The sequence below is a fragment of the Leptosomus discolor genome, chromosome 1 (genome assembly GCF_034619465.1).
Source record: "Leptosomus discolor isolate bLepDis1 chromosome 1, bLepDis1.hap2, whole genome shotgun sequence".
Taxonomy (NCBI): Eukaryota; Metazoa; Chordata; class Aves; order Leptosomiformes; family Leptosomidae; genus Leptosomus; species Leptosomus discolor.
In genome coordinates this window covers 76,459,349-76,486,424 of record NC_141391.1, presented here as the reverse complement: position 1 = coordinate 76,486,424, position 27,076 = coordinate 76,459,349, and the positions used below count along the sequence as shown (strand labels likewise).

The window sequence follows — 27,076 nt, the reverse complement described above, 5'->3', positions numbered from 1 at the left end:
ACGTATTGTTGTCACTTGAGAATTAGACCTTGTTTTAGATATAGTGTCTCAAAATCAGAATAATTATAAGACAGAAGGTATTTTAGATACCTTTTCTTTGCATATTGTCTCCTCACACCCCTCTCCCACAAAGAATGAACTGTCTTAGGAGGTCTGTGGTCCAGCGTGTTTTACCTGTATGAAAAGCAGACAGGAACAAATTCGGCTCCATGACATTCAGGACATGTTCTGGAAGGAAAGATGAGACACATGTTCTGGAAGAAAAATGTGGTTTTAACTCAAATGGAGACCTGTGGGCGTTACCATGTCCTGGGGAACTATAGAATTTTGTGTCTCTGCCTTCATTTGCTTATCTCACTGGTTTCTGCAATGCTGACTGTGGAAACCATGAGAGATTTCAGCTTTCCATTAACTATCATGTTGAGTATTTCAGTTCTGTGTTGCTTGTTATTTTAGTTCCGGGAATTAATGCCTCCCTAGAGGAAATTGATCAAAGCAGGGGCTAGATAGTTAATAAAGTATGTGTGTCAGTCATGCTGGAGTTTCCAACAGTTGCGGAGATTTGAATAGGACTTGCTGGGACATGCAGTGGGTAAACCAGCCAAAGTAGCCAACCCAAGAAAAGTGAATAGCCAGATCAAAACTGGTATCACATCACCTGGCTGGAGACTCTGATGATGTCACAAAGCTGATAAGGGTCTCATCTTACAAACAGTACTGTTGAGTTAAAAACGACAGTGAACATATTAGGGAAGGCTTTGAGAGGAATGAAATTAAGCTTGAACAGAAATCATGGCAGCGCTTCTGGGTGTATTCTCAGCCATGGTCCAGCTCCCTACATAGTACCTTGCATGGCAGACAAACGTCTGCTTTCCCCAGCTGAGAAACTGGAGACAAAAAGTAGTCCAGGGGACAAGAGTTCTCGAAGGCAGCACAGTCTGTGTGCACAGGCTACTTTGCATGCAGCATAACTGAGTCGTTCTTCTGTGTAAGAATGCCCCTGCATGAGAAGAAGCTTCCTGTACTTTTTCTAATGCAAGCACAGAAAAAGCTTGCAAACAGCTAGGAAACAGAGATAGGAACTGAGGTCTACCTTTTATATTTTTACCTGTTGATTTCATGGAGCAGCATATTTTGTGTGATGCTTAATGAAGGGAGCGACTGGATTTAAAAGGAGTCGATGTGTCTGCATGTTACACATGTCCCTAGAAAAGTAAACTTTAAGCCCTTACCACCATGTGAAGGGCGCAGCCAGCAAGCCCAGAAAAGAGAGCACTTTGTCACTCAGGACTGTCTTCCTGAGCTCTTGCTGGACGAGGGCAGCAGGCTAGGGCCACACTGACTTGTCAGTTCAGATTAGGACCAACCTTGTGAAGTGAATCTCCCAATTGTCCCCATGTTTTTGTTCTCACAGTGGAACACTGGGTTCCTCTTGGGTAAGCCCAGATCAGAAGATGCACTCTAGGAAGGCATCTAGCAGGCTCTGACTGCTAAGGGGCATTCCGCCCATGGGGCTGGACTGGTGCTACTCTAGGGAAGATTCCCAGCTGTCTGCATGCACAGTGTGTCTTTTAAGTCCTCAGAACCAACTGCTTCATCCCACTGCTTCACTGCTCCTTCATGCTGCACTATGTGGACATAGTCTAAGCCCAGTTTACTGCAGACCTACAGATAATAGGTCTCTTTAGACACAATGATTGTGATTATTATGAAATTTTAAGTTCTGCTGTTTCTAAAATGTGTTTCATCTCAGGCAAAACACTGTTCTGTTTCCCACTTTCTGTGTATAATTTTAGGTATATGTATATATATTGTATATATATAAAAAATATTAGGTATCCAGGTGTGTATATTATGTGTCCAGGTAACACAGAACAAAATTCATCCTAGTGCTACCTCTTGTGTAAAAGCCTCCTTACCCCTAGCAGCTCAGGTCTCTCTGTCACAAAAAGGCTCACAACTTCTGCATCTGATTTGGGAACAGAAGTGGCTCAAGCCAGCTGAGGAGCACCAGGCATGTGGAGTGACAGTATAAACTTCTGCTAGTAGGAACAGCTCCTGATTCGTAGGTGTGGAGGCAGGCTGTTTGAACCTCTCCTACCCACAGGTCACTGGTCACTTTGAGGTCAGAGTTGTCATCCATGATATGATGTGGTCACAGCTCTGCACATCTACCTGGACATCATTTGGATCAGGGCTATGGTCAACTCTGATTGATACAGCTGTGAAAAGATAAAGCAAAGTGCTGCGAAGAGCAATATTGATATTCTAAGAATTTTTTTTTTTTTTTTTAACATAGCATGAAGAAGGTGCACATTCCAAAGCCCTGCACTTCTGATTTGTTTATAGCTAGAGATATCTCAATTGTTTATTTCCTGTAGTCATTTCCTTCAGTTTTCTCCAGCCTCTGGTATAAAGTGATCAGATATTAAAATCCAGAGTTTATGATTACTCCACTCGTCACAGTCTGTTGTGTCATTCCAGCCATGAGACTCATCTTTCAAGCATGTTCAATGATCTTCACACTGGGCAACCTGGTGGCTTCTCAGTCACAATCTTCTGGTAAGTTCAAATCCCTGGATATTTAAGAAATGGATATATTAGTTAGCAATATTTATGTGCGTACTTTACCTCATGTTACAATCGTCAGTACTTTATTTGGTGAAAGGAATCAACCAAACAGAAATTGATATCCGGCAGAGGTGAAAGTGTATTCTAAGAATATATACCTAAAAAACCAATAATGATGATAATTACAGATTTCCATTAAAGTTTTGTAATTAAAAATCAAGGCAGAACTCGCTAAGCTTGTGTCTGTTCTTTAAGCAGCACTACTCACTGTCTAAGGCACAGGTTATAACAGAGTAGATTGCAACCAAAACAGGCTAGCCTTCACATTGAGCACAGGCGGATAAAACAGATTCCAGGTAAGACTTCAGCTCTTAGTTTTCTGGAGAAATGACGCAATGGGAAAACACCCATCAACAGCTTGTGCCTGAGAAAGCAACAAGGTAAAAACACTGTTAAACAGCAAAACTAATAAAGAGGTTAAAGACTGGTTATTTGGCTGCCTAAATATAAGAACATCTGTATTTCATGTGTTTGCCTGCAATGTCGTTACTTATAGCTTGCCAAAGATAGATTATTTCAGAAATCAAACACAATGCCCAACACATAGACCGATAATCTAATCATCACTCTTGTTAATTTATCACAAGTTCCCTTTTATTCATTGTATAAGGAGAAAGAAATATTTTAAAGTTATGCTGTCATCTTATCAACCTATAAATCAGCTTTGTTCTGCTGTACATATGGTAAGTACCATCTTCAGCAATGCAGCACCACCTAATTCTCCAATGTTAATTTCTCCTGTGAGTCACTGACTTTCCTGTGAGGGGACAGTACTCTTCCCTGTCCTGAGGTGGCAACCACTTGTAGCCGTGCTGTACTGGTGGCATGACTTTGAGGAACAAAAGTCGAAAATTACAGTTGCAGTGCTAATTTGATTGGAAGTGTCATGATGCCTAGCAATGGTTGGTGACCTTCTGAAAAAAAAAAAAAAAAAAAGCCCACTCAGTTTGATGTGTTATAAGAATTATGCTATAAATGCATATAATCTAATGATGTGTTATAAGATTATGCCTTGTCTCAAAATGTCTATAAAAAACTCTCTCATTCTGTCTTCCTCCTTTTCTTGAAGTGAGATTTTCTATTCAGTTTCTATCCTGTGCATGCTATTCAGCAGTTCTTTGCGCAAGGAGCTGCATTTTCGCCTACATGTGTTCTTATTAATGAAATGAAACTGTTCTCACAGATCAGTAGTGTTAAGGGTACCTAAAGCCTGTAGGCTCAGATCTGGGTTTTGCTCTCCAGTAGTTTCTATACACTGTGCTGCAATATGTGGAAGTTCAACATGTGGTTACTTATCAAGTTTCATCAGTGTAAGGAAATCAAAAGTGGTTTTTCTTCTTTGTTACATTTCAGTGAGGTTGCAACTGTTCTAGTACACACATGTTCCATTCTGTTATCTTTGCAGATTAACATTCTGCCTCTCCTTTTTTCTCTTTTTTTATCTGTTCCATGACATTCAGCCTTTTTACAATGTTCCCCTTCAACAGTATTTTTTCTCAGTAATAAACTTTGAAAAGTGGCTTGGAGGTGGAATGTACTTACTCATATTCTTCCTCATGGTTGTGTCTGCGTAATTTGTTGCTCAAGGAAATTTCTTTTTTTTCCCCTGTAAAAGTACTTTCTCTACGCACCATAGTGGTATTTTGCATTCTTCTCTGTCCTGAGAAGAGCTAGGTGCCCAGCAATGCCTGTGAGGTTACATTTTTGTGTGGAGCCCTACCATCCACCCCTTGTTTTAGCAAAGATGTAGACGGATAATTCTCTCTGAAACTCATGCTCCAGGGCACTGGTATATGTCCTACAGCACTGCAACATACTACGTATCTAGATAGATCAGCAGGCCCTCCTCAGACAGAAAGCTGCTTCCACTGCTCTTTAGCCCAGAGACAGATTATTTATAGTATTTTTGACCTTTGCGTGTACCTATTATCCTAATACAAACAACAATGTGTTGCTTTGGTCTACTGTGTGCTTCTAGGATCATGAACAGAAGAATGCTTTAAAACATGACAAATACTATGAAAGAGCTGGCACATTAGTTGAGGACAATTCATGGTGTTACAGGAGGATTCTTAACCATTCCGTCATAAAGAAAGGGAGAGAAATGGTCCTCTCTATTTTTTCTCTCTCTCTCTTTCCATTAACAAAAGATATGAATGATTCTGCCTACAGAAGTATAGGTACTTCAAAAAAAAAAAGGAAACTAATCACTAGATCTAAAATTCAGTTTAAGGCAAATGAAAGATCATCAGAAGGAAATACCGTATTTTAGATAACCTGTAGGTTATTAAATCCTCAGAGGATTTAATGTCAAGTTAATACAAACTTTAAAAACCTCACTTAGGCTATGCAACTTCTCATGTTGAAATGTGAATTATGTGACATATACATGCTATAAATTGAAAAGATGCATGCAAATGTTTACTGCAGAGTTACACAAAACACAACTCATACCACTTTCAAAAAGGCTACAAAACTCATGAAATTAGAAAGCGCAGTAGAAACGTGCCCTGACTAGAGCTCTAGAAACACAGTCTTTAATAATAAAAGGTTGGTAAAGCTTTTTCTGTTCTACATAGCTAGTTCATTACATTAAGACTGGTTTCTTATGAAGTTTTTTAAAACTAGAGTAAAGGAAAAAATATGTATATATCACCATATAGTTTATTACAATTTCTGTTACATTTCTATTAAATGGTTCTATTTGTTGTTAAAGTACTTAATAAAATATTACTTTCCATTTTAGTATATACATAACTGCAGTTGCTGGAGTTTATATTTAAATGTTAAAATCCTGGAGTTTCAATTCATAATATACAGGGGTTTTGCAGAAAAAGTTTGTGATCCTAGAAATATTTATATGTGTTGTTAAGTTGATGCGCTGTGAGTAATCCTGCTGAAGTCAGGTGGACTAGTCAGAGTATGAAAAGTTAAGTCGATCAATAAATCACTGCAGGACTGGAGCCAAACTGATGTTCTTCTCTGTCATCCCAAAATATATGCATTTCCAAACCCAAGATTTAGTGTGCATTTCTGAATTGCAGCCTCTAATAAGTAGTATAGTGCTATCATAATATAACTGAAAAATTGAGAATAATGAGTGTTGTCCAAGGTTCAGAATGAATTGGTAACTTTTGTTGCCTTCCAACAGGCCAGTCAGATCAGACCCTCAGGTTTTACTTAGTATACATTCCTTAGTGTGTGGAAATCCCCTGTGGTCCCTCTGGTTTCTTTATTATCTGTCTCTAGAGCCAAGCACACCTTGACTAACCCACTGTGAGTTTGAAGAGACTGAACAACCCATTAAAGGAACTTTATGGGATTCAGGGTTTTGATGCTGGTGTCCTTTTTGAGTTGGAATTGAAGGAAAATATGCCACCCTGAAAAAGGGTTTCAGGACTTGGCCAGTACAGAGGTCGAAGGATGGGTTATCACTTTACCAAAATCTTTACTTTTATTTCTCTGCTGGCAGTGCCAGGGTTGTGGATACGTAGTCACAGGTTGAAGGAGCTTCCCAAGCACACATCACCGATTTGAGATGCAAATTCAATCTAAATATTTCATCATAGTTTTTATCAGGTGTATACAAAAAATTTGCATGAGCAAATTCTGTGTGCTTTCTCTCACAATTAGTGAACCAGTGCTATCTGTGTTAATTCCACCAATTTCCCTATAAACATTAAAAAAAAAAAGTTCTTTATAATGTCCAGTAAGAGAAAATTCGTTCAGAAAGACTAAGCAGTACAATATTATTTTACCACTCTGAACTTGGACAGAGAAAACATAGCATTTCAGTATTTTCTTCTTGGAGGTGTTTAAAACAAGGCTTTCCTCTTCTTTCTTCTCTTCTTTTAATGGTGTTGCCTATTTAGGTTATAAACTGCCGTTTTCCACTTTTCCCTTTTTTCTACACCTGTACAGCCCTCAAAGTGACTAGAGCCATTTTTCATAGCAAATTCTACAAGATCCCCTTTACCAATCATTTGATATCTGCAAGCATCTGCTTTTCACCGGTAAAGTTACCTCTTTGCTTTACAATTCCCTTCAGACTCCAGATACTGGCAGCTCTACAGTACTGAGCAACCTGAGACCAGCCTCATATATAAACCAAACTGCACCATTCGCTTAATACTAGAAATCAGTGCAAGCAGATCGTTCACATCCTGGGCCAACTGCTGCAACCTCACAGCTGGATGGCAATGGAATAAACACTGGATGTTGAGCCCATCCTCTAAATAATGGAAAAATCACTGCTTTGTCTTTCAGTGGGGCTGCCCAAGCGCCCCAGTTGAAGTGAAGGTTTTGAGCTGGCACCTTTTGGCTGGTAAGGGTCCTGGCACAGCCTGGATTTGTTGACTATGCCCAAGATAGGAGTCTCGGATACCCACTCTTTGTTATGTCTTACTGGCAAGACTGCCTGTCTCTCTGCTTAGCACATAGCCTTTTTTTCAAACGCAGGAAGACATGTGGGCACAGCTCTCTGCAGAGATGTTAAGCCACCTTCTGAGATTAAACTAAAGAGTTTTGTTCATGTTTGACTTAAAAATCGATTCAAAAACATGCAAAGAGCATTTTGCCATCTCCCATTGTGCCAAACAAGAAACAGCATCGTAAATTAATTTTGAAATTCATTAACCTTGAAAATATGTGATTAAGAAAACAAACTCCTTCTGTTTTTTCATAACTGAAGCATGGACATTAGCAGTTCTTTATCAAAGTGAAAACATCTACAATCAGACTAGCTATCAAAAAGTAGAAAGTACATATTTTTTTGCTTCGAAAGAGAATCGAAAGAATTCATTCTCCATTCACTAACATTTATATTTTTTTAATAAAGTTAATTTTATTTAAAGATGGAGAACATGTAATTATACACCAAAATATGCATTAAATATATGTTTTACTATCTTTGTATAAAATCTAGTCCAAGTAGTCATATGGATTTCAGTTACACTAAGCATAACACTATGTACTGCACAGGAGAATTTAGTCCATAAAAATTAAAATGTGTCAGTGCAATTTCAGACCAAGAATCCAGTTAGGCATTTCGCCATCATATTTCTCAGTGGCTTTAGTTAAAGACAAGATCATCTCTTAGACCTGCTGAGGGGATTCACAATGAACTTGAGGAGTTAGGAAGCAAGGGTTAGGTAGTCTTTTGTAACAGAGGTAGAACTGGCTGGATAAATTCAATTTTATGACAGGTTTTGAAGTTTTGCAGTTCTGGTTTTGCTTCAGTATGTATTAGTACTGGCCTCTCTATTCTTCAGAAAAATACATGAGATTTTCAGTTTGAGACAACAATACAGAACAAGCCTGCAGGCTTTAGTTAGGAGATGAAGAAGTAAGTTTCAAGTCCTTCTCTTGAGTAAGCGCAGAACCATTTTTACCAGAGCTCCACAAATTACACAGCAGGGACCTGCAACTACATCTACCTAGTGTCTCTTGGATTTCTGTCATATCTGTCTCTTGAAAGACTGTGACAAAACAACATGTTACAACACAATTATACCTATACAAAAATATTTTTACTAACTCCAGTTATGGAAGTCATGAAATGCCTAGATGTAGAGATATAGCCACGATAATTGGCAAAATGGTTACTTGAACCCACATGCCTTTCTCACATTCTTAGTGTTGTTTACAGAGCAAAAGATAGCAACCATGAGGATAGTTAGGCCTGATTCACATGAACATTCAGGATCACTGTATTTGATACAAAGCTCATTAAAAATGTTTTAAAATTTTTCCACTTTAAACCACTTCAAAAGTCCAGAGTGGCATAAAATGTAGACAGCAATCAAAGCTAAAATCCTCTATTCTCCTGCAAGCGCAAATATTTCAGCAAAAGTGTTTTAGTAGTAGACACTTCATGTCTGGAGATGGCATTCTGCAAATTTTACCCTCAGGCGGTTTCTTGCTGATATTCAAGGTACATTTTCTTCCTCTTTGCTCATTCAAGTAAATATAACTTAATCTTATAGAATGTAAAATAAAAAAAAAATTCTTCTTAATTTCTCCATTTTTCAATGTCAGATTTAGCTTCAGTGTCTGATTGTGAAATCCTGATGGACACAGAATTAAAATACTTGTGTCCCTAGCAAAAGCTATAACCAGGAGAAGGTCAGGAGAGGATATAATATCATTGTGCAGTCAGAGGATATTAAGTGGTCTTGCTTGTCTGTAAGGTGGAATTCAGGAGAATCACATAGATCAAATATGAGGTACACTTGCTTGTGCTGATCTGCTCTGAGTTCCTATGGGTCTTGACCTGGTCTTGACCTGTGGTGATCGTTCCAGAATCACGGAATCACAGAATGGTAGTGTTTGGAAGGGACATCTGGAGACCACCTAGTCCAACCCCCCTGCTAAAACAGGTTCACATAGAACAGGTTACACAGGATTGCATCCAGGTGGGTGGCTATAAACTAAATGAACCAGATACATCTCTTACAACAACATGCATTGTTAATGTTCAAAAATCTTTGCAGAGGAGTGCTGTGGAAGCTGAATATGGGTTCAAAAGGTGATCAAAAAAATCTCGTACGGTAACCCTTCACAGAATCACAGAATGATGGGGATTGGAAAGGATGTCTAGAGATCATCTAGTCCAACACCCCTGATAAAGCAGGTTTGCATAGAGCAGGTTGCACTGGATCACGTCCAGGCAGGTTTTGAATATCTCCAGGGAAGGAGACCCCACAACCTCCCTGGGCAGCCTGTTCCAGTGCTCTGTCACCCTCAGAGTAAAGAAGTTTTTCCTCATGTTGGGGTGGAAGTTCCTGTGCTCCAGTTTGTGTCCATTGACCCTTGTCCTGTTGCTTGTTTCTTACAGTAAACATTTGGCAGTTTACACACAGACTCCATGTGACATTAGCTTCCAAATAGTTTTCCTTAGCAGGAAAACATTAGGAGGTATCACGGGGGAAAGTTGGCTTCAAGCTATAGGCCCTACGCATTACTTGCACATGAACCAGTCTATGCCTTTTGGTCCAGGGACCATGGTGTGCTCTCTGGTATTGCTGTGCATGCTGTCATTTTGCTATTTTGAAATTCTAATCTCAGCCTCTCTGGGTTATTTCAATCTGTTTCCTTGCATTTTAGATATTCTTATGTCTTCTTATTTTATTCTATTGCATACATATCTTTGAACTACTGATTGCCTACCAATGTCAATGGATGCTTTTCATACACACTGCTGAAATCGTATTCTCTGTCAATGTCCTGGGCAGGTTGGAAAGAAGCCATCAACACCACAATAATCAATTTCAATAATGAGAAAATGCAGATCACATGGGTAGCAAGAGAACTATTTCCCAATGAGAATGTGTCATTTTTTTATACGTGAGTATTGACAATGACTATTCTTCTCTTCCTAAAGTATTTACTTTGGGAGGCTGAAATATCTAAGTCCACTTAAGTCTTCTGTGAAGTGTACCTGAAAATGTTTTAACATTTGTCAATCATCCAGCATGGAACCTGTTTATATTCACAGCCTGCTACAAAAGTATGTCACTCAATAAGCCTGCTTAATAGTCAGTCAGACTATTAATAGACATATGAAAGGTTTGTCCCTTTTCGGTTGTTGTGGTAAATGTTAATGCTAATTACACTATTGACAGTGTTTTTTCCACGTGTGTATATTTTCCTTACTAACTGACATCATTAGTGACTAACAAAAATTTAATATTTTGGTTAAAGACAGTCATAGCTCTTGATCTTCCCTTTTCTTTCTCAGTGGTATATGTGAAAGAACTTTTAGCAATACAATCTTGGAAACAGGTTCATGAAAACACCTGTGTGAGCAAATCATTCTCTTCTTAGAAAACAACAACAATGACAACATGAAGGAAACTTGATAATTTCACACTGCATTGAAAGCCAGGGTTGAAAGTCAATGAGGTTTGAGTAATGGATTCCCTCACATGCTATGAAATTTGTCACTTCAAGAAATTTCATACATAGACTTCCCTTGACAGCACCATTTAAAAAAAAAAAAAAAAAAAAAAAAAAAAGAAAGAAAAATAAAAGGGAAAGAACGGAAGAACAGTAACAAAAAGGAATTAACTTGTGTTAATGGTAAGAGCATTCCATTCATCAATTTTATTTCATTTATAGATTTGATGAAGGCAAGTATAAAGTTTGGAAACTATGTCCCACGTATTTATTGGATCAAGATTATAATTCTGGATGTCTTTTTAAGACAGAAGGACCCACCCTTGCCATCTCTATCAGGAATAGCAATGGAAGTGAAGAGCTTTATTCTAAAGGACTAAAATCTGATTTTTATAGTAAGTATGTAAAATCACCACTAGTTTGGTAGTCATAGTGTCTTTACTGATTCTCTAGTTGTCCTTAGTTTGAGAACAAATCAGTTATATTGGTGTATAAAATGTTATTAGTGTGTGTGCCAAAACCAAACTACAGTTATTTCATGTTGATTTTCATCCCTTGCTGTCATCGCAAGCTGCATCACAGGCCTGTGTGCATCTGTGCCTAAGTGAGATTACAAGGGACAGACAGATTTGTCCCAAACCACAACTTCAAAATCAGAATGAAAATACTAAAATATATGGATGTGCTTGCTCTAGTGCAGGCTTGGCCAGTATTTGTGTCAGGAAAATGAATAAAAATGGATAGTTTCTTCTCTTAGTGCTGGCTGAGTGATGTTTCTCATATTTTCAGCCTTTAATTCTTTTGCCATCTTCCATGGGATGCAAGGCAGCAACTACTTCTTATCAAAAAGACTGTCATAAAACTGTCATCAAACTGTCATCAGATGTCAACAGAAATTAGTTCAGTGGCTCTGGTACAGTCTGACAGCGTAAAAGAGACATCCTCCTACTAGTAGAGAGACAATGTTACTGTTTTTATTAAATTCCTCCTGCCCCTAAATAAGTATTTCACATCTAGTGTGAGATTAGTTTATCAAAATCTTCTGGAATTTCACATAGTTACAGCATGACACAGAAAATAGACAATCTAGAATTATCTGGAAAAAATATTCCAAATACATTATTAGCATTTATTAATAATGTTTTAGCAAAAGGGATTAAACAAAAACCTGTCAAGGCATCTAACTTTGAGAATACTTTTATCATAGAATCATAGAACCATTAGGTTGGAATAGACCTCTGAGATCATCAAGTCCAACCATTGAGCCAACTCTACCATGCCCACTAAACCGTGTCCCAAAGTGCCATATAGACATGTTTTTTGAACATCTACAGGGATGGTGACTCCACCACTTCCCTGGGCAGCCTGTTCCAATGTTTGGCCACTCTTTCAGTAAAGAAATTTTTCCTAATGTCCAACCTAAACCTCCCCTTGCACAGCTTGAGGCCATTTCCTCTTGTTCTATTGCTTGTTACTTGAGAGAAGAGACCGACCCCCAACTCATTACAACCTCCTTTCAGGTATTTGTAGAGAGCGATAAGGTCTCCCCTCAGCCTTCTCTCCCCCAGACTAAACAACTTCAGTTCCCTCAGCTGCTCCTCACAAGACCTGTTCTCCAGACCCTTCACCAGCTTCGTTGCCCTTCTCTGGACACTCTCCAGCACCTCAATGTCTTTCTTGCAGTGAGAGGCCCAAAACCACACACAGGATTCGAGATGCGGCCTCACCGGTGCCGGGTGCAGGGGCACGATCCCTTCCCTAGTCCTGCTGGCCACACTATTCCTGATACAGGCCAGGATGCTGTTTGCCTTCTTGGCCACCTGGGCACACTGCTGGCTCATGTTCAGCCGGCTGTCAACCAGCACCTCCAGGTCCTTTTCTGCTGGGCAGCTTTCCAGGCATTCATTCCCAAGCCTATAGTGCTGCATGGAGTTGTGACCCAAGTGCAGGACTCTCATCCAATTGGCCTTGGCCCATTGATCCAGCCTGTCCAGATCCCTCTGCAGAGCCTTCCTACCCTCGAGCAGATCAACACTCCCACCCAGCATGGTGTCATCTGCAAACTTACTAAGGGAGCACTCAATCCCCTCATCCAGATCATCAATAAAGATGTTAAACAAGACCAGTCCCAATACTGAGCCCTGGGGGACACCGCTTGTGACTGGCCGCCAGCTGGATTTAACTCCATTCACCACCACTCTCTGTGCTGGGCCATTCAGCCAGTTTTTAACCCAGTGCAGAGTGCGCCTGTCTAGGCCATGAGCCACCAGCTTTCCTAGGAAAATGCTGTGGGAGATGGTTTCAAAGGGTTTACTAAAGTCCAGGTAGATGACAGCCAGAGCCTTCCACTCACCAACTAGGTGAGTCACCTGGTCATAGAAGGAGATCAGGTTGGTTAAGCAGGACCTGCCCTTCATGAACCCATGCTGGCTGGGCCTGAGTCCTTGGTTGTCCTGTACATGCCATGTAAGTGCCCTCAAGATGAACCACTCCATAATCTTCCCTGACATTGAGGTCAGGCTGACAGGCCTGTAGTTCCCTGGATCCCCCTTCCAGTCCTTCTTGTAGATGGGCATCACATTGACAAGCCTCTGGTCATCTGGGACCTCCCCTGTTGACCAGGACTTCTGATAAACGATGGAGAGTGGTTTGGAATATATACATCTCAGAATTTTGCCAATATCTGGTAAATTATGTGAAGTTGCAGTCTGATCCTCGAATTTTGGCTATTAAACACTCACTGATACTAAAATGATTTCAAAAGGGTTAGGTAACAAAGCACAAATATCAAAGATCAGACTTCAGTCTTTAAATTAGGAAGGCACAGTTTTCATAATACAAAAGGATAACTAGAGCAATTGACAAAGCAGGTAACACTCTTCTTACCCCTTTTTTTCCCACTGCAGAAGATTAACTAGCTACATAGATCAAACAATCGCATGGTCTTTGGACCACTTGAAAACATTGAGGGATAGATTCCGTTGTGCACAGGTAGGCACCCAGTACTTATGCAAATGTCCCACTATATTCCACAGAGCCTCCAACAGCTGCACGAGTGTGTCTTGTTGATTTTATGGTACTAAATTTGTCAGTCCCTTTCCAGTGAAGCAACCTCTTTCTTTCTCTTGATTGCAGAGAGTATGAGAAGACTACAGTCCTTCTTTGAGTACTTGCAGTAGGTTCCTGACATGAGATAGTATCTACCTTTGAATGTGGCACCTCGGATGGTGAGCGGTGTCATGTTGTCAAGATCCATTTTCATGTTTAATAGGGAGGTCAGCTACAAAAGTGTGTCGTCCAAGAAGAAAGTCCACCTTCTTCACTTGCTACTCAGAGAAACATTAAGACAAGAAATGAATAGCAATGATTTTAACTTCAAAACACCTCTTCTTAAGACACTATAACACAATTTTTTTCTCTTCTTAGTAAAGCCTAATCGACCAGAAAATGTGACCTTCTTCTGGAAAGAGGACACTGTTACTGTAAGCTGTAATAAACCAGAGAGAGCTGTGAAGTGTTTGAAACTTGAGCTTCAATTCAAAAGCAAGTTTGACGAAGAGTGGCAAGTGAGTTGGACATGACATTTTTAATCAACATTAGAAGGAGCTGGAAGTAGCGTCTCCACAAAATGTAAAATGGAGTTGTTTTCAAATTGTTCTCCCATCCTGTATTTCAATACCAACAGCTGGTAGCAGCAAACAATTAGATATTTAGGATCCTGGATGCCTGCCATGCCAGAAATTGTTTATTTTTTGAGTTATATCTAGTTGCCACACAAAGAGCTGAGGACAATCTAAGGGAAAGATCATACATTCAGAATAGAAGAATTTTGGAAGATAAAAGCAGGAAGCAGAGTAGAGAAAAGAAGAGAGAAAAGGGGAGAAAAAAATTAAATAGAATGAAAAAAAAGAGATGACACAGCACTTTTATTTTTTCTAAAGTTAGCTATTAAGTATTTCTAAATATTATCTCCATGACTTATACCTTTCCAGTCCCAAATATAACTTGTAATTTTTTTGTGGCTTGAAGTGTCTGCGTATTGTAAATATGCAGCTGTAACATAGTGCACTGTGTAACAATTGTTATGATCTTCAACTCAATATCAAACAATGAGAAATGGATATGAATAGTGAAAATTCAGTCAAGAAACAGAGTTCTTCAAAACTCAGAGAAGTTAAAATTAAGTTCTGAGATTTTGGGTTGGCTCATCCCTTGTCCTAGTTGCGATCATGACTGAACGTAGCATTCTGAAGCATTATCTTGAAAAACAGAACTAACAATGACACATCTTCCTTCTCAGTCCAGAACTTCTAAGTGTTGCAGTGTTGGAGAGCAAGGCTTTGATCCAAGGAAATGCTATTCTTTCCGGGTCAGACTGAAGAGGCTAGTACCCTACTGCAACGTAGTTAATTACAACAGTGACTGGGAAGCAGAAACATTTTGGATGAATGGCACATTATTAGGTAACAGTGGTGCTACATTCATACGTTGTCTAAGTACACATGGGGAAGGGGTAACTGCAAAAGAGGCTGGGAACATGCAGTAAAGTAATGTTGCACTGTTGTGCTCCATCTTCTGTTATCAGAGAAAGTTCATGTGGGTGTCTAATTGCCATGGTTAACTCCTGTCCACTTTGTTCCTGATGGCCCATGACACTATCAATTTATGCCATAATCAGCAAAGTTAAAAGTGTCCTTATTATTTGAGTTACAGTAGAGTCTAGGGTCCACCAATGACAGCGATGTGATGCATGGGGTGTGTGTGTGGGGAGGTGTCCATATATGATATGTGGACATCAAACCCGAACCCTAAGAAAATCCTCAATGTCCCATTTTTGAAGACAGTTTATCACATCCAGCTGAACTATAGGACCAGAGGTCATAGAAATCTGATAGTTATATGTACTGGATTGGTCAAAGCAGGGAGGATGGGGAAAAGGGATAAAATGGAAGTAAAGTCAGTATCAACACTGCTTTCCCAGCAGACAAACACATTTAACTGAGTGCAATTCATTAGATCTTTGACGGTAACAGTATTTCTAACGGTTATAAAATCCAAAAAAAACAGATTTGCTGTAGTAAAGACAAGACTGTTCACCATCCCAACACATTAATATCACATCAGCTAAGCACTAAATGCCTCTCACCAGGCTTTATCAGAACTATGACACACCCAGATATCCAGTGTACCCAGATCTGAGTTCTCTAAAATGAAATGGGCTATTACCCTACCTGAAGAAAATGTGTATACACAAAGCTGGGATGAAAGCCTGGAGCATAGACATGTGTAGTGTGTGCACTAGTAGCAGTCACAGTGCTGACGTCCAGAGAAACCTCCTCCAGCATGAAAATTGTGAATCTGCAAGCATGTCCTCAGGTGTGGCTGGCAAATGTCCTTAAGAAAACACGAAAGACAATGTCTCCTTATGCACCTCTGAGAGGTGAGCACATAACAGCCTTACCTTGACCATTCGACCAGAGGCTGCCAGCAGGTAACTGCAAGGATGGAAAGCACAGAAGAGACAAACTAATGGTTCAGTTGCTCTGGCTGCCCCTGGGTCTGAAGTGACATTGGCACAGCCTCTTCACTGAGGCAAGCACTTCACTGCAGGACTTTAACAAGCTGATATTGACTTCAAATCTAACATGAGAGAAAGCCATGAACAAAGCTGTGCTCAAGAAATTTCATAGACTGAATACCTTACATGGGATTACAATTTTTCTTGTAGCTTTCTGGCAAGCTGAACAAAACAGGCAGGTGGAACAGTCTGGAAGGTTGCTCCTGTATGAATAATAATTTAGTTTTTATAGTATTTATGTTTTTCACATACTTTTTGTGATTATTCCTAGATTCATGTGATGATGGTATAAAATCTCAGTCAAACACAGTAATTGTTTTAAGTTGTTTGCTGGCGGTACTTCTAATGATCCTTATCCTCTTGATTCTTCTGTGTAAATGGCAGAGGTAAATATAATTTTATTGGTTACTACTAAATAATCATATCATGAAAATAGAGCTGTCATTCAGGACCAAGTCTCTTAGCACTCAAAATTTTTATCTGATAAATGAAGTCATCATGAGGATGTAGAAATCAATCCCTCAATTACTATTTGAGGGACAATACATCCTGGCCTTCCAAACACCAAGGCCTTTGATTTTCAAAACCAGAACAACTCTTGTAAAAGACAATGTTTCAAGATAAAATTCACTCTCTTCCACTTAATTTCTTCTCTTTTTTAGAAATATAGTTAAATCCAGAGAAGACAATTATTTTGGTTATTTCTTCTGAACTGCCGTTATTTTGTGCAACTTTCATCATATTCAATGTCTGTTTGCAGTAGGCTGAAGTAAGATTGAATGTATTCAACTTTAATAAGACTATATCAATATTTGGATTTGCAGTTGAACGACTGTCCATGTTTAGAACCTACAATTTATTTTAGAAAAAATCACCAAATAACAAACAAAACCTGCAAAACCCCCAAATTTTGCCTTTTTCAGTGGGAAAAAAAAAGTGCCAAAACTGTAGTATTTTCAGAGCTGAAAGTATATGGGACTCTGATAAACTTTTTAGATCATAAGTTGAGTTTTTTCTCCTACACTTCTATGTTTCATGTTTACATTTGTGTCCATTAAGTCAGACAATACAGCTGGTTGCTGCACCGTCTTCCCTGTCTAGGGGTATATGGCCAGGGAATGTAAAGCTCTGACTATTGCATGGAGCAGGATGGCACTTGCTGACTAGCTGGAAGTTTGTATAGAGTCCAGATTTTATTAGGATGGAGTTGGTTGAAAATGCAGCAGAAAAATCACTCAGTCTCATGCGTTATTGTAATTATAACTGCTTTTTGACTTTAGAACACATTTAAAAGAAAGCAAGTCTAGAGTATTGTCATGTAAAATATATTTGTGGCTACAGAACTGTGTTGAAGTAGATTTTTGTATGAATGACTACACTGTAACAAAACATTGATGTGTATTTTTCTTTCCTCTTCGCAGACTTCAGAAGTCAGTTATGCCTGCTGTACCAGATCCAAAATATGTATTTGCTGATCTCTTCAGTGATCATAATGGAAACTTCCAGGTAAACCTTCTCTTCCTAGCAAGGCTGTAAACTCTACAGTATTGAGAATAATTTGAAAGTAGCTACTGATACTTGTTTTGCACAGACATTCCCACAAGCACTCTCTGACCTAAGAGAAAAGCCCTTCCTGTTGTGCAACATCACCAAGAGGATCCACAGAGCAAATACCAGAGTCATACAATCAGTATAGTGCTGCTTTGGCACTGTGAAAAGGCACTTGCTATAGAAAGAGACAGAGAAATTACTGGAGGAGAGTTTAAGGGTGTCCAGAGGCACGATATCCAATGAGATGCCATTGTGGTGTTTACATCCATTCCTGCACCCGATAGCTCAGGGAGCTTGCTTCCACCTGATCTTGCCTTTTATATTTGTAAAGTGCTGTGAGACGCGGTGCTGATGCACTCATGTCTTTGGAGACATCAGTCACAGTGGGAAGCATCCTCTCTTAGCTATGTAGGTGTGTATGGCCACTAAGCCTTTAGACATGAAATGGCTGTCAAATGAATAGATCATGGTTTTTGCTTTTGTTTTCTTACTGCTTCTTGAGTCCATGACATCACATATGTGATGCATTGTTCTGTATTTATTGGTCTGTCTTTATCTTAATTATTACTAGGTTTCCTCTGAGTGAAGACAGGTTAAATATTTACATTTTCAAAGCCAATAACAATATCAAAGAACAGTAATAATGTTTTAGTGACAAACCGAAAACTTTCTATATATAAAGATAGCTTTAAACTGAAACTGAAGAAGAAATATACAAATGCAAATTAATACTGAAGCTTTAATACAGAAACTCTATGTTGCTTAAATCTCCATGTAAACTCAGTCTTAATTTAGATTAAGTCAGGGCTTGAGTCAAGGAATGCATGAGTCTATGAAGGAGGGAACATCAAGTATTTTAAACATTCAAGATTTTCTAAAGGCCTTGATTAAATACGAAGATGTATTTAATGTGGTCTCAGTAGTAAGTAGGAGTTTGTATGCATTTGTGGAATACTGTGTGCTTTCCTGCCATTCTGCCTTTCTTCCATCCCGCTGTCTTAAGTCCTGCTAATCTATATTGTTCCTTTTCTTCTTCTTCATTGTGGCTTATCCCGAAAAAGTGTCACTACTAAAGGAAAATCAGTGTCTGTACAGCCAGGTTTCTTCTGACTGATATCTCAGTCCCAGCCAACATCAACATTCTCTTTTTCCTAGGAATGGATAGACAAAACTGATCATGCAGTGGTGCAAACCAAGCTAGACTATGAAGAGCCAGAGTGCCTAATTGAGGCAGAAAGCCAGCAAGAAGATGAGAAGAACAGTGACAAACAGGGGCCTCGGGAAAAAATCTTCTCTTTTTCAGGAGCAGCTGAAAATAATGACCCCAAAGCAGCTCAGATTGCCTGCCTGATGCCAACATCCAACACTATAGCTTCTTTTCCTGGTTTCCAGATTTTAATGAATGATGACATGTATGTGATGTTATAAAGTCTGCATAATGCAGAAGGTGTTAGGAAATTACGTAAAAGATCCTGGTGAGTTTAGGGGAGTGGCTGAATAGAAAAGCTCGTCATGAGTAGATTCATACCAAGAAAGACACTAGACTGTGTTATCTGGTTTCAGATCTGTACTTTCCCAGCACTTATGATCACTTGGGCAGGCTCAGTGTTTGAAATAAATTCCAAATAATCTATATAGTTAGGATTTGTTGTTCTAATTGGGATTTATCTCTAAGACTAAACTGAGCCTCATTTTCCTGCTATGGACAGGAGAGAACAAGAGCTCCTCCATAATACATGTTCGTAGAGCCGAGACTCAGTCCTTACACTTATTTGGTATGTGAAGCAGTGAAAACTACACTGTTATTCTTCCAAATGAAGGGAGAAGATAATGCAATTTTTCTGCTAATGGTCTTTGTGAGACAAAGACCATATACTGCTCATTCTCACAGTGATAGGATACTGCTTTGCAAGCCCCCCTTAGCCCAGAAGTGCTTGCTTTTGTAAGCTGTTTCTCCCACTGTGAAGTTTTGTGTTGCATGGCACACATCAAATGTTTTATAAAGAGAAAGAATAAGACCCATATCTAAGAATAGAAGAGTGAGGAAGTACAGTGTTGAGTCACGTTTTATCCTGCAAGTAGTGCTGTCTAGGCAGCTTCCTCCAGAACAGTGGGGCTTCATGGGCCTCCTCTGAGGTCAGGTCCTCAGTATCTTACAGTCTCTGTACGACTAAGCAACTTCTTCTAAACAGGTGAGGTTCATTTTGGTCAATATTTATATTTGATTTAGTCGCATTTATTTCAAACTGGTTTTTAGTGCAATCAGCAGCTGGAGACCCAAGTTAGGACTTCTTATTCATATTGCATATACCAGCCTCTTGTTCTCAAACCATGTTCTAAAGTTTTCTAAACATACATTTTTTTAAATATGTTTAATTTAAAAATTAAAATGTAATACACTATGCAATTAGACCTCAGAAAAAAAAAATCTTGCCTATTCTGAGTTTCCCTGTATGACCTATGTTACATGTTATTTGAAAACAAATTTTGTAAAACAGTTTAAGTGCTAAAAGCATGTACGATATCGGTAAGGTCTTGTAGATATACTGTGATTATGTTGAATTAGCTCCAGTTATTTACCTGGATATCAGTCAGTCATTAAATAACTTAATCAGTTCACTAAGCTTTGCCAGTTGCATACTTTCTTTGGCTAATTTATGGTGTAACTTGGAGATTTCACATATGAGGAAATTACCGTGATTAGCAAAATATTTTTAACTCAGCACTTAAAAAACTTCAGATCTCTTTGGGAATAGTAAACAGTAATACGGATCATTAGGTCTCAAAATCTGTTTCTAGGTGACCCGGTTTACTGTACAAGGAAAAAAACAGAGATTTTCTGGCCAGTAACTTGGAACTTAGCTGGAAGGATAATTCGGGCACGTTCTTCAGGTTTTTCTTGACATTACCTCAGATTTGATTGTTCATTAAGAAAATTAGTTTGCTAACAAAGGATTTCCCATAATTGCGAAAACATTTCTGCCTTTTCCTATCTAAAACAGATGTATGCGGGTTTTTAGGGGCCTTTTGTACACCCCACATTTCTGGTAATTTTTTGTAAAATTAGTCATGCAAAGTTGCAATAACACCATAAGAATGCAATGCATTTTAAACTAGTGCAAGCTGCATGTAGTTTGAGGAACATAATCTAGCTCAGCTCAGCTTTTGTCAGAGAAAAATTGTCATTATTGCATGAGAACTGAAGAAGCTACAGTGATTTACAACAGCCAATAACCTGTTCCAGTAATGATTCAAACAATAAAGTGGGAAGTAAAGCCTAGAGTGTATTGTTTATTTACTTTGTGCTTGAACCACGCATACAAATGGTTGTCTACAGAGCTAGCTAGAAACCTTAATTAAACCACTTTCTGCTAAGCAAATACTTTTTTGTCTGAATTCACAATGGTTAAGTATATTTTTCTGAAATTCTACTGTGAAAAAAAAAGAAGAAAGTCATGTTGAAGTGTGTTGTTTTAAGCAGCAATCCTGAACTGAAATTTTAGTCATTTAAGTTTTTAGTACAAATCTCTTGTATTATATTTTATAGACAAAAATATTCTTTTTGTGTATGTATGCAGCCATTTTCACGTTGTATATAACAGACTAGAAATAAAAGAAATAGAACAATGACATATCGCAAATATTTATTTTAAAAACATCTCCTTATGAAGGAAATAAAATATAGGGAATTATTGAAAAAACTTCCGCTCTTGGGGAATGCTGGAAAAATATCTACAGAATGATGAAGAACATGATTTGACCAACCTGAAAGGTCCTCCCCCAAATACTGATGATGACTCTATCAAGCATGGTGCAACAAGACACATATCGGATTAATAACACTCATTGCTTGTGCATGTTGGAGGCACTGGGGGAACCCAAGAACGTCTCTGAGCGCTACTCTCCTGGCACCTGCCATAGCCCATTTCTGAAGAGATGTAGACCATGGTAGCCCTCAGCCACACCAGGCAACACTTACCCAGGAAGGATACCTGCTGGCCATGGCACCCTCTGCTCCAGCTCCTGGGATGAAGAGCTGGGAGCCAGCGCTCCTGAGCACACTGTGTCTTCAGGCTGAACCACTGCTCAGTGAAATATCAATCAGGAGATCAGTCAGCATATGAGAAGCTGGACTCAGATAAAACATGTCTGAAGGGTGGAACGAAATGTCTTTATGAAAATATGATTATATGCATTCTACACCAAATCTAAGAGGGTTTGGATGGATCTGGAGCTTCAAAGAGGAATATTAGCAAGCCAGATAAGTTCAAGAACACAGTTTCCTTTCAGTTATGCTGTATAACCTATCATCCCATCTTCATATCAGGATCGGTTTCTCCTTTATGAGATATTGACTGAAATAATACCTTTAGCTTACATAGGTTATAGACTTGCAAGGGCATCACTTTGGTCCCAAGCCATTCAGGAGATACAGTTGCCTCCAACAAAACTCTTTATCTTCTAAGACTGTGACAAAATGCTGCATATTACCTTGCTATTCAAATAAGAGGCACTTTCTTTACATTACAAAAATGGAGATTTCTCATATGTCTTTGCCTGTTGGCCTAATGCTCATTTTGCAGGAGAGTGCTGGGCAGGTCTGTAGCATAATTCAAGAGCTCTTGCCACACATGGTTTTCTGAACTGGCTGTCTTGCTGCTTTCAACTACTGTGACAAACAGTGAAGATCTGGAAAGAGAGTAATGTGAGGCTTCCCTAGTTGCCCATCTGCCATTGTCCATCATCTTACCATCACTTTTTCTTCTGTCTCCTCTCCTCTCCTCTCCTCTCCTCTCCTCTCCTCTCCTCTCCTCTCCTCTCCTCTCCTCTCCTCTCCTCTCCTCTCCTCTCCTCTCCTCTCCTCTCCTCTCCTCTCCTCTCCTCTCCTCTCCTCTCCTCTCCTCTCCTCTCCTCTCCTCTCCTCTCCTCTCCTCTCCCCTTCCTTCCCATTTCCCAGATGGTCACACAGCTGTGCAGCCCGTCTCTCAGAGCAGCCTTGCAATGGGTGATTCATACAAGCCTAGATACAAATGAGCAAATTAAATGGCCAGACAAGAAAAGGCCAGTTCAACTCCCCACAGTGAGAAGAAGGGTACACGGTAACTTTCATATCTTCCTTCTTATTTATTCAGAAGTTGTCATGTTCTTCAAAGGCACGAGTCCCTCAGATGCTACATCTTGTTCCTAATTATATCTCACAGAAAGGGAGAAACTATGTATCATATGGTAGCCCAGACTAATTGAAATGTATTTTCTCAACAGCAGAACAAACAGAATGTATATTTATTCCTCATGCAATTTATGTGCTAGCTATACCAGCGCTGAGCCAATTTACATTGACAGATTGAACATCTATACTGTTTGCATTTCTTTTGATGTCTGATTTTCAGTGAGAGGAAGACTAGGAGAAAATCACATCGTTCTTTTTAAACAAGTAACAGGACTTATTGAAGCCAGTCACGCAACTTCTGCTTTCCCCCCCTTTTTTTTTTTTTTTGGTTCCTTGGGGTTTTTTATTACATTAGTGTCTTTCAATTTATTTAGAAATATGTTTTGCACAATTATCAAATGCATAATTTTAGGCAGAAAACAGTTGCTTCTCTTGCAAAAAACCTAGAATTTTCTTACAGTGTACTCATAAAAGCTTTCAAAACCATCCTTGCTTTTTTTTCGGTGGCTTATATTTTTATAGTCACTAAACTCAGTCACTCAAAATATAATGTATTTTGCCTTTCCCTTTTCCTGAAAATGACGTGAACTAAAAAGATGAAAATCGAAGGTCACATTCACTGAATGCTTGAAAGACTGGACTAGATAAAATCTTTTTTTTTTTTTAAGAGCCACACAGGTCTAAACTTGTCAAAATACCAAGGGCAAACAGTCAGCATTTTCCATGGGAAAGGAAAACACAACCCTAGTTGACCTTTTGTCACTGGCTATCTAAGTAGACATCTATCACTGACTAATCTAGTGGCCGAAAGAGTGGTATTATGCAATAAGAGAAGTAATGCAACAATAACTCATCCTCTCCTGGCGATTTCTCATAACCCTTATGATTTGTGAGCTGGATTAGTGTCACCTGCAGGGCTTGCTCCTGCTCAGTTTCTTGCTGGCAACTGCTGGCACAGAGTTTTATGGATGGGAAATAGCAGGTGTACACTTACCCTGAGCATAACTGGTCCTTGTGTGTATCCACACTCGCTGTGTGGCAGCCTTGGAAAGGAGCCCCAAACTTGCAGCATGAGAAGCTGCAGCTGTTTGGGGTCACTCTCTCCTCCTCACCTGGCTGCAACAGGGCCAGGGAAGCAGGTAGAGGTAGACCCAACTTCCCTCCATATACCACAGCCCCACAGATAATGCTCTATGACTGCCTGCAGAAGGAGATTTCTTTTTTTCTTCACTAATCTCTTTCCTAGTGAAATAACACCATCTCTTTCTTGAATGAAAATCCCTGGGAACAGTGGTAGGATTCATGTATTCCTGCTCTGTGGTTGTAGCTTCTGGTTTCCTAGTCTTAGAGGACAAGTGTGAGAAAAAAAAATATTCACTATATTAAAAAAAAAATCTCCCCATATATATCTAGGCAGGCTGAGAATGTTATCAGGAGGGATCAAATGAATATCTTTGCCTTTCTGAATTATCTAATATTATAATATACAGAATAGAAGAGGAACCAATGTTCTCTCATAGCCCTATTTTGCTTTCTTCATCTCTGTTTTCCTTGTATCAATATGCCCAAAGATCACCATTTTTTGATAAGCGTTTTCCTGCTCTATATTACTCTGCAAAAGTCTTCTGTTAAAAGTAGCCTCTATCAATGTGATTTTGGAAAGTTATTAAAGAGAAGAATATAATCAGCTTCTGCTTTTTAATAAGAAAACAAGATGGGTTGCTAAATTGTAGGCAATAGGTCTTGTAAGGCTGAGAAACAGTGAGCTATATACTAACATCAGCTCTCTGCCCTGCTAGGTAGCTGTATAAATAAGAGGACACATTTCAGCACAATCCCTTTAAAGGATGAGGTATCCCTAATACACTTGCAAGAAGCTCAGATATTCGTACAAACCATACGACTCCCTTAGAAAGTGTCCTTAATATGCCTCTTAAAAAAGAAGAGCAGTAAGAGCCTGACTTCTACACATCCTGTGAGTCATCTAACTGCTGACCTATAAGGTTAAGCAGAGAGAGGGTGAGGGGAAGGTCACTCCTTTCCCCTGGTAAGATAAGGAGGCCCAAATTTCAAAGTTATGTTTGGTCAACTGTAACAGTAAATAGCACTTTTCACCGGAAATTCTTAAAGGGTGGATTTTGAAATATTAATTCTACTACCACTTAAATACATTCATAGAGGCAGTGTGACACTACAGCCACTTATCAGGTCACACAAGCATTGAGCAGCACCTCTCAGATACCCAAGAGAAACACAGACCAGGACAGCAGAACCAGGCACATGGGTCTGCTAGGCAAACAACCACATTAAATTGTCATAGATGACATGAACCTAACAGATACAGACAAAAGTCTGCCTCTACTTTACAGCAAACCTTGCCAAGAGCAATGGTGTTACCACTAGAAGATGGATGTGTTTTGGGATCTCTCTCTCATTATGTAGACAAAGACCTCAATATCAATTTCCATCCAAAAAATTCTTCATCCAGGAGTGGCGAAGCTGAATCAGGCTTACTGTGGGCCTACTAATACCTGCTCCAACTCTGAGTATCTTACCTTTTTATACTGAGTTTGCCCGGGGCTTTTTATATAATAAAAAAGGAGAGAACATCCCAAACAGCCTGGCTTCAAGTTTGCGTATGAGTCACTAGAAAGGCACAATATAGCAAAGCCACTGGAAACAGATGTTTTTGTTTCCTAGCACAGTCTGCAGATGTTGTTCATAAAAAAACTAAAGCTGAGTTGGAGGGTTTCTTGTGCAATTTTTTCCCCATTCATTCAAAAATATTTGAACTTCAGTATAAAGAGCAGCAGTAAACAAAGGGTCTAGCAGATGGTTGCGAGCTGAGTTATCACTCATGGTATCTCGATGCGTGCACATGTCTCCTCTCCCTTGCATGCTATTTTGCAAAAGGTGTTAGATCACAATCAATGACAAAGGATTTGAACACCCAGGTACTCAAGAAGATCTCCACATCGGAAAAGTCTCAGTGGGTTACCACCCCCTGGGCTAAAAGAGGTAGCACAGCTAATAAGGTTTAGCTTAAAAACAAAATGTAAAAGAAACAGTGAGGAGAGATTCTGTAATTCCTCTTAATTTTTGATTAAACCTACAACTGTGAAGTTATTCCACATTCTGGGTTGAAATCGTTCAAATAAGAATTATTTTCAAAGTTTATATCCTGGCTGAGGTGCTGCTTCTGCTACCATGGGACTCAGTGGGAGGGCTGTCCTCAGCAGTGAACTCAAGGGAATGGGGAGAAAGTGGGAGCATCTAAGTATCATAGCTTTAAGAAACAAATCTCAGGCAACTAAATGATGTGTTTCAACAGTACAGTTTTACCTCAAATGTTATTTATCAGCCTTTTACAGTGATGTGAAAAGTGTATTTGATGTGAAAGTGTATATGAAGAAACTAAGCAAAATATTTTGCAACATACCCTTAAAGCTACCTCAGTATTAACGGGCTCTGTTGTATGTCAAGGAGGAATTTGGCAGCATTTCCCCATACTCTGCTGGGCAGTTGGCAGAATATGATATCTGTTGAATGGTGAAAGAAAATCCGGTTCTGGTGTTTGTTCTGATGTGGCTCTTTGAAGCTGAGCAACTAAAGGAGTTGAAAGACAGAGAACTTATGCAACCTTTTGTTCCAGTGCTGTTTATGCAGCAACAGGGAAATTCATAGAAAAAATAAATTACTCTTTTAAGAAAAGGAAGAGTAACCTGAATGGAAGGATGGTTTTGAAAGTGATGACTAAAGTCTTGCTTATATAAGCCTCAATGAGATTTTGTACTGCAAGTACATTAACTGTGCCACAGAGTAAGAAAATTTATAGCCAGTGCAATATAGGCATCCTCCATCAGCTGTTAAAATTTAAATTTTGTTCCAGACTTCCAGATATTGTTTAGGAAAGACATTTAGACAGTCATTCTTAGAGAATAATAAAACCCCCCAAAAAGAGGGAAGTCAGAGGGTATGTTCCTCTTCCTTTCTTTCTTCTTCTGCAGAAAGGCAAAGAATCTTTTGTTTTCAAACTTATGGCCTTGCTTAGCTAGAACAGAAATCATGGATCCACAGAAAATGACAGAAGGGCTGGGACTGGAAAGCATCTATGGAGGTCATCTAGTCCAATCACCTGCTCAAAGAATGATCAGCCACAGCTGGTTGCCCAGGACCACGTGCAGTTGAATTTTGAGTATCTCCAAGATGTAGACTCCACAACAACTCTGGGAAACCTGTTCCTGTCTGAC

General features: G+C 39.2%; 1 protein-coding gene across 1 annotated transcript; it reads left to right on the top strand.

The window, feature by feature from the left end:
- The first annotated feature begins 2,444 nt into the window (after nt 1-2,444).
- On the top strand, nt 2,445-19,084 carry CRLF2 (cytokine receptor like factor 2). The gene is made up of 8 exons (XM_086462403.1): nt 2,445-2,562; nt 9,864-9,975; nt 10,750-10,922; nt 13,954-14,093; nt 14,828-14,990; nt 16,377-16,491; nt 17,527-17,611; nt 18,812-19,084. Exons 1-8 carry the CDS (start codon nt 2,445-2,447, stop codon nt 19,082-19,084), a joined length of 1,179 nt encoding a protein of 392 aa, XP_086318529.1.
- Nucleotides 19,085-27,076: the final 7,992 nt, after the last annotated feature.